This window comes from Montipora capricornis, chromosome 3, assembly GCF_036669925.1.
Source record: "Montipora capricornis isolate CH-2021 chromosome 3, ASM3666992v2, whole genome shotgun sequence".
Lineage (NCBI taxonomy): Eukaryota > Metazoa > Cnidaria > Anthozoa > Scleractinia > Acroporidae > Montipora > Montipora capricornis.
In genome coordinates this window covers 65,806,226-65,813,725 of record NC_090885.1, presented here as the reverse complement: position 1 = coordinate 65,813,725, position 7,500 = coordinate 65,806,226, and the positions used below count along the sequence as shown (strand labels likewise).

The 7,500-nt window shown below is 41.4% G+C and overlaps 2 protein-coding genes across 2 annotated transcripts in view; one reads left to right on the top strand and one right to left on the bottom strand.

Moving 5' to 3' along the window:
- LOC138043760 (myoferlin-like) overlaps nucleotides 1–7,500 on the bottom strand; it is a 69,594-nt gene that overhangs the window by 33,604 nt on the left and 28,490 nt on the right. Inside the window, exons 28-31 of the mRNA XM_068890179.1 lie at nucleotides 7,360–7,500; nucleotides 6,627–6,776; nucleotides 5,899–5,976; nucleotides 4,928–5,007 (exon numbers count right to left, since the gene is read on the bottom strand). The exon at nucleotides 7,360–7,500 is cut by the window's right edge and continues 12 nt beyond it. Coding sequence (XP_068746280.1) covers nucleotides 4,928–5,007; nucleotides 5,899–5,976; nucleotides 6,627–6,776; nucleotides 7,360–7,500 — 449 coding nt within the window. The remainder of the gene's footprint in view (nucleotides 1–4,927; nucleotides 5,008–5,898; nucleotides 5,977–6,626; nucleotides 6,777–7,359) is intronic.
- Nucleotides 2,351–4,903, top strand: LOC138043763 (5-hydroxytryptamine receptor 1D-like). The gene is made up of 2 exons (XM_068890182.1): nucleotides 2,351–2,397; nucleotides 3,618–4,903. The coding sequence occupies exon 2, from the start codon at nucleotides 3,640–3,642 to the stop codon at nucleotides 4,627–4,629; it is 990 nt and encodes a 329-aa protein (XP_068746283.1). The 5' UTR covers nucleotides 2,351–2,397; nucleotides 3,618–3,639; the 3' UTR covers nucleotides 4,630–4,903.

Here is a 7,500-nt window from a genome sequence, read left to right as displayed (position 1 = left end):
CGTCACTGTCACTTTATAAGATCTTGAAACCGACTCAGTTCCTGCCAAGTATTTTTTAGTTTTTAGCTTATTGTGAACACTGAGGAAGCCCGAAGGGCGAAACGTTTGTTCTTTACATTAAACATGGACCTGTAAGTAGTTTGCTTTTGACTCCATTTTTCATTCAACCTATATATATACATAAATATATATTTTTTTAACCACAAATTTTAGTCCATGCTGCGGCTGGTTACGGTTTGCCGCCCAGCCAAAGCTTTTAATTTTTACTCTGGGCATCCAGACGTTTGTTTTGCCATAATAATAATAATAATATTATTATTATTATTATTATTATTATTATTAATAATACGGGCTGCTCTGCGCTGGCGCAAAACAGGTACCTTCCAAGGCACAATGCTGCCTTTCAGGTAATGTTCTTCGAGATGCTTAGAGACATGGGAGTACCAGATTCAGTACCTCCGTGGTATTCGCGTGTGGATCCAAAGCCTTTGCTTGAGTCCCAAGAGGCAAGGGCGTACTGGGATGTACTAGTATTCGCTGAACATGAGCAGCTGCCGCAGAACAGAGTGGACGCAAGATTCATCGATCGCAAGGAGAAGAAGGTCATTGCGGTAGAAATGAGCTGTCCATGGGTGCACAATTGGGCGTAGAAAGATGAAAAGAAGACAAGGAAATTAAATATGGTCCTTTGAGATGGGAACTTAAGCAGCAATATCCCGGATACTGCACAAAGCAACACAACATCATAATCGACGTTCTGGGGGGATAGTCCCGTGAAGTAGACTTGTCGATGAGAGAAGTGTTTGGGGATAGAGGAATAGAAATCCTCAGACGTATGCAGAAAGCCATCATCTCGAACTCATTGAGTCTGACCAGAGCCTTAAAAGTCTTGGCATAAGTTCAAGTAGTGCACGGGAGACCTTGTCTAGATAGTGGTTAGTTGCTTTCAAAAAGATAGTCCCGCATTTCAACGAAGGGCAAAGATAATGTCCTCGAAATGGTTCGGATTCCAAGGAAAAGAACGCAATTGAGGATTCGTCACCAGTAAAGTCGGACATGTTACAACAGTAACTGAATTCACCTCGAATGATCTTAGCTCAATCCTCTGGGAGACAGTTGCCAAACAAAACCGGCCCGCCAATTGGCAAGAAGCAGATCATTGTGAAACTGGCAACCAGCGTCAGAAACACCAGGAGCCGTGGAGAGGGAGGGACTGGGGGGGGGGGGGGGTACAGCCTTCCCACTTTTTCTTGCGGTATTGTTTGCGAGTTGACCAAAGACTTAGTAATTAGTAATTTACACTACTCGTGCATATACCAATATACCAAGACCTAGTCCCCCCTCCCCCATCACTTTCAAACGTACTCGGTGGCCCCTGAAACTTCGTGTATATGAACAAAAAGAAGATAAATAAATTGGGGATCAATTGAGGATCAATTGAGGAAGGGAACCATGAAAAGAACTCATTAATTAAAAGTGCCCAGGGGCTCGTTTCTCGATATGTCCCGAAACGTTTTTCCATAAAAACGACACACTTCTTCTTTAAACCCCTGGATGAAGAACACTGATTTAAAGGGCAGGGGTAAAATTTTGGAATTATATGCTCGGAAACGTTTAAAAAGTTGCTGTCCCTTTTTGCTGAATTGCGGAAATAGCCCTCAGCGACAGTTTATTTTTCTGATAACTTTACTCTGTTTCCACAAATATCGCACCATTCACAAAGACCTTTAATTGAAACGTCTGTTCTAGAGCTGAGCGAAAATATAAAGTGCCTGACGGAAACGTCTAGAAATATATCAGGGCTTCCGCAAAACAATATCCGGAGATAGAATTTTATCATCCCTTTGCTATCCATCACTGACAATAATATATCAACCACAGGAGAAACCTATTGTGCTATGACACGATGGATCATGCAGGCATTCCTGTTGTTTTTATTCGCGCTATCGACTGAAAAAAAGTAAATCAAAAGCCTTCATTCAAAATTATTTGTACTCGTGCACACTTATAGAGATCAATGTTTTTCTCCCTTTGCATCGAGATAATAATAGAAGAAAATTCATTAAATACAAAAATCTCAACAGAGATGCCAAATAGCTTTCCATTAATTCTACTTCCAAATTGAAATGTAAACGGCACTAGGCTGCCAAATTTATTGAGAACAAATAGAAAAACGTTTGTTATGTCTTATCTACTTTGGCCAGAAAATGTAATTAATGAAAAATGTCAAATGTTAGCTTGCCAAAGGCGCTTGGTTGGTCTAGTATGATAGCCTGTATCCGCTGACGTGGGTGTCGGAAATGAAATTAGTCTGTCCTCCAGTGTCAACTCAGCAACTCATTCATTTCAGTTCATTTCGACACTCTCGACCAGCACAGAGGAAAATCTTGCAAAAAGGTAAACGTTTCTTATCAGTCTTTTTCCTAGTTCGTGTCTACTCACTTTTTTGTACATAGGCGAAAAGACGGACGGAAATGCCAAAAGTTGTTTTTATCCCAAATTTTCAAAAGCACCAATGTCTCAGTTATCGTCAAGACTAGTTAAGTTTCAATGAGATCATAGCAGTTATTATCGGAACGCTACCTCAGTTGTAATGAAAGGAAAATCCTGATGAAAAATTCAGGCTTGAACCGGGATTGGAACCCATGACCTCTGCGATACAAGTGCAATGCTCTACCAATAGAGCTATTAAGCAACCTAGGAGACAGTCATTTTTTGTGACTACGCAACTGAAGCCATCGATCATATGGTGAAGGAACAATGTATTAAGGACGGTGCCTACTATTGTTATTGCGCATACGTTCTGCGCATCTCAACATACTCTGATTTCCTATGGGTGGTGCTTATAACTACAGGGATATTTTTGCGCGGTTCAAAACTACGCGGAGAAAGCAGAACTTAGCAAGTGATCTTTGTATCCAATAAGAAAATTGGGGGTAACCACGCATTTTTCAGAGATAATTAATCTTCAATTTGGAAAAGAACGCCATACATTGCTTTGTATGTTAAAGCTTTTTACGAATATTGTTGATTAATTATCTTCGAAAAATGCGTGGTTACCGCCAATTTTATTTTTGGATTTCGATAGCACTTGTTAAGATCTGCTTTTTCCGCATATTCGGTAAACCACACAAAACGACCTTTGAATTAGTACGCACCGTCCTTAAAGATATACATTTAGGGTCATAGGTTCGAATATCGTTCAAGCCTGAATTTCTCAGGCTTTCCTTTCGTTAGTGCTAAAGTAGCGTTCATAACTGCGATTACTTCAATACTTAACTTGTTTAATTCCCGCAGTTCAAACGTATGCCTTTAATACACTGTCCCCTTGTCGTCAAGACTGTTGGCTGGATCGAAAATATATTTGTAGAGTTTAAATGGGTATTTAAAATTAATTATTGTTTTTGTTATTCATCACACGCTGATTTCAGTTGCCGTGACTTTTTGGTTTCCTTTTTTGCTTGAGGTAGAAAGAGTAAACTTACGCACAGAAAAATCACTTTCTCTTAGTCTGTCCATGTTACACAGTTTTTTCCAAGTTTCTCATCGTATCAGAAATTCAATAGACGTAAAATTATATCCACCTCCTACCGATTGGTCAATTTTGATGTTTATAGGGGGAAAAATCAGTGAGATCAAATGATACTTCCTGAACCCGACTTGCGGTGCAGAAACGTCTGGGCGCCATTTTCTCTCTCCATTGCCACAGCAACAGTCGCTGCATCTTTGAGCATAGTGACAGTACCTGGAAATTTTCTCATTTCCTGGGCTGTAATTTGCAACCCTAAAGGTAACCTGAAGACTCCATTCAACTTCTTGGTACTTAACCTTGCCATCGCTGATTTGATAGTGGGTGTGATCACAGAACCACTTTTTGTTGGCTATCATTTGGCAGAGGCGTTTGGAAAACGCAGCTTCGAAACACATCTCGTTGCGTCTATGTCCTATTTCATGACATCGACAGCTTCGGTTCTTGGCATGGCGGCTCTGGCGGTGAACAGATACCAAGCAACGACAACAAAAAGTGATTGCATTCAACAATGGAAATGGTCGAGAGTGGTTCCCATGTCTGTGCTCATATGGGTCTTCTCGCTGTGCCTTCCATTTCTGTACCTTGTGACTGGCTTTTGTCGGTTGTCCTTCATTTTCGTCAACACAGCAGTCGTGTCCAGTGTGTTTGTCCTGGTGTTCGTCTATTGCCGCATTTATCTTGCTCTTCGAAAGCACGGCAGAAAAGTTCAGCACCTTCGAAGCATCAACGAGAAAAAGAAACGGGGAAGGCAGGAAGAAAGGATAACAGCATTGTTCATTTTGATTGTGGTCTCTTTTCTAGCGTGCGTTGTCCCAACATTGGTGACCAGTTACATAATAAATTTATGTCACTCGTGCAGCTGCTTTTTAATTCACTGGTCTCGAGATCTCTCCTGTTGGTTTCTCCTGTTCAATTCGGCCTCCAATCAGTTTCTCTACGCCTGGCGAATGCCTCCTTTCAGGAGAGCGGTTGAAACGATTCCTGTCGTGCATTTGGTGTCACGATGGTTCGGAAAGAACAGAGTTAAGCAAGCACCTCGCTTTATCTTTGATGACAGTCAAAGGAACGGTAAATTAGACAGAGCTGGACTGGGGTAGAGAGATGCAAATTAATGGCTTTCGGACTAAGCGCATTTCACTTTTCACGTTTTTTTTTTTTCGAGAAAAAGAGTTTTAAATCCGCCAAAGCCTCGTTTTTCTTTGAAGGTCAAAAGACAGCAAACTACAGACGATCAAGGAGACAAAAAATCTTTTCAACAGCCACGATTCCAACTGAAAAAGACAAACTTCGAACCCCCATGCAATAAGATACTAGTATGAATAATGAATATGAATAATGTTGAATGAAAATCTCAATAAAGTAAGCTTCGCATCCTGGTGCCGGATTGCCTCTTACCTCATTTCCGGAGCGATGTACCAGTCGCCATCGAATGCCCAGCCCCCGGGTGCTTGAAAACCGTTCTTTGGTAAAGGCAGCTGTTGGAATCATATGGAAAAGTTCCCATTCAATGTTGAACCTGGCTCCCATGTAAGGTTTTGCTAAGAGTTTATGAGTCACGAAATTTGTCTGTCCTACGTACGTGTTGCCATCCTCTAGTTTAGAAAATGTGTTATCGTGGAACATGAAAACAAAATCCATTGCTCTTCAGTGTGGATTTTTAGGGTAATTTCGTTGCGTCCAGGATTGCGGAATATGAGATGCACACCTAACTCTAACGAACATCATTTTGCAAGTCCCCTTAATTCTGAACGTCAACTACCTCTTCACAAAACAAGGTTAGCCTTGGGGTTACACGATAAATCTTTGATCTGCGCGGCTCCAAATCTTCGATCCAAGTTTCGTGAAGCATTTTTGTTCAATATACCTGCAGCGTCGCACCGGTATCGCGTGGTCACGGGTTCAAACCCCGTTGAAGTCCTGAATTTTTCAGGCTTCTTTACGCAATTGCAAAAATTGCGTTCACAACTGCGAGGATCATAGCTTCACTGGATACTTTGCTATGTTAAATGCAGAACAGTTCTGGCAGGAGTCCAATTACCCGGAGCTCCGTCTTTCATATTAACCCACTGAGTCAACCCCGTTCCGTATCTTTTTATATTTAGAAGTAGCACCCAGGGAGGCTTTAGTGGGCGTTTTCGCAATAGCCAATCATAAGAGATCTACGGTAAGCAATTTATTACGTCACATACGTATGTGACGTATATGAACGACTTCACGTATGAATGATCTCAGTCACATACGTCACATACATCAAAATACAGTAGTTCTAAAAATAAAAAGACACGGGACAGGGTTGACCCAAGGGTACGATACGTACGGAAGCTCCAGGTAATGGGCTCTTGGTTCTGGCATGAAAACATACGTACCTCTCCACTTGCATTTGAAAAATCCGGTCTTGTAAGTGCCTTCTTCGTCCAAAAACCGATTTTAATTTCATTTTCATACTGCAAAAATGATTTTCTATTAGCCAACAATTTACCTTTTTAATTCACTGCAGCTGTCACTGAGCTATTCAGATATTTCTCGAGCTGCATCTTCAATTAAAGATCATTATTTAACCATTTTCTATCCTATTAAAACCTGTTAACTCACGACGGAGGCATTAATTAAGCCATTTCTGATGTCTTGACTACGGTGCTGGCTAACGTTTCTAACGGATTTTCTTAATCGCAAGGATCGAGCAGTTACAAGCGCATGTGCGTGACTACTTTCCAATCACAAACACTTCAGGATTCTAGTAAATTGGGGGATCTTTTTCATGTTTTTAGGTGTTTTCACCAAGCTGCAGGTTATTTGTAAAATCAGAACGAAATGGGGTACAGCCTTTGCTTTTGATCATTATTTTTAAGGGAAGGAAATTGCAGTATTTTACTTAATTAAGTTGAGTTTCTTTCTTTAAGCCAATAATTGCATTTTCGTCTGGTGCAACTAATCTATTTTAAAGTCTTGAAGTTCAGTTGTTGTAGTTATTAAGCGTTCTCCAAAATGCATTCAAAGGTTGAAACAAGGGCGTTCTTTCACAACAGACGGCATTTCAGCGAACAAACTATGACCTTTGCCTTTTTATTTGTTCGTTTGTTTGTTTATAACCTACCGTTTCTGCCAAGACACCGAATTCGCCTTCACTTTTGCCACGGGAAGTCCAGTTACTCTGATATTGTTCCAGACCAAACCACAGCTCTACTCGAACCATAGCTGGAAGTTCTGGGTGATCGCTAATGTCAAGGGCTTTCTTACCAGGATACTAAGGAGTGAAGAAAAAGCTCTCGTCAGCCCTTTACACAGACAAAATTGCCCCAGGTCAAAAGATGGGTCAGCCTCCTAAAATAATGAACTTGAGCGATGGAAAGACAAAAAAGTCGCTACTTTTAATCCGCTTGAGAGCTGACATCTTGACCTAAGGATGCTCCGTGAATCTGTCAGTTGAATTGACCCAGATCACTGGTAAGCTCAAGGGTTGTTTTGGCAAGTTTTCCCCACAGGAAAAGCAAAAAAGGGGGAGGAGGGAGGGGGAAAACATAAAAAAACTTCCATGTTCCCCGGGGGAAAACGCTTGCTACGCGGGCTATGAGCAGCCCCATATTTACGGCCAAAGAACACCGAGAATTGTTTAGTTTGATCAGGATCTTCGATAGCGTAGGGAAAGAAATTCAATAACAGGCATTGTAACAAATCAGCGAAAAGCACGAGAAAATTGAAAGGATGCGACAGATGCAAAGTTCATGTGACACAGCAAAGCCCTCCAATTGGCCCGCCTGGAAAGCCACATATCGCCACATTCACTTCCACCGAGCGCGGAATACCAGCGATGCAATGGCATCAATTACCTTCATTTCAATCTCGATTGTTTTGCCACAATGTTCGCCACAGGCTTCCTGTCTGGGTGAGAACATGACCTGGTAGGCTGGTATCCTGTGGTAAGCGATTCTTGTGGATCCACTTATCATCCAAATAATAACATCGGGCAA

What these genes read in the sequence shown, in the direction of transcription:
- LOC138043763 (XM_068890182.1), top strand. Translation starts at nt 3,640, where the DNA reads ATGATACTTCCTGAACCCGACTTGCGGTGCAGAAACGTCTGGGCGCCA.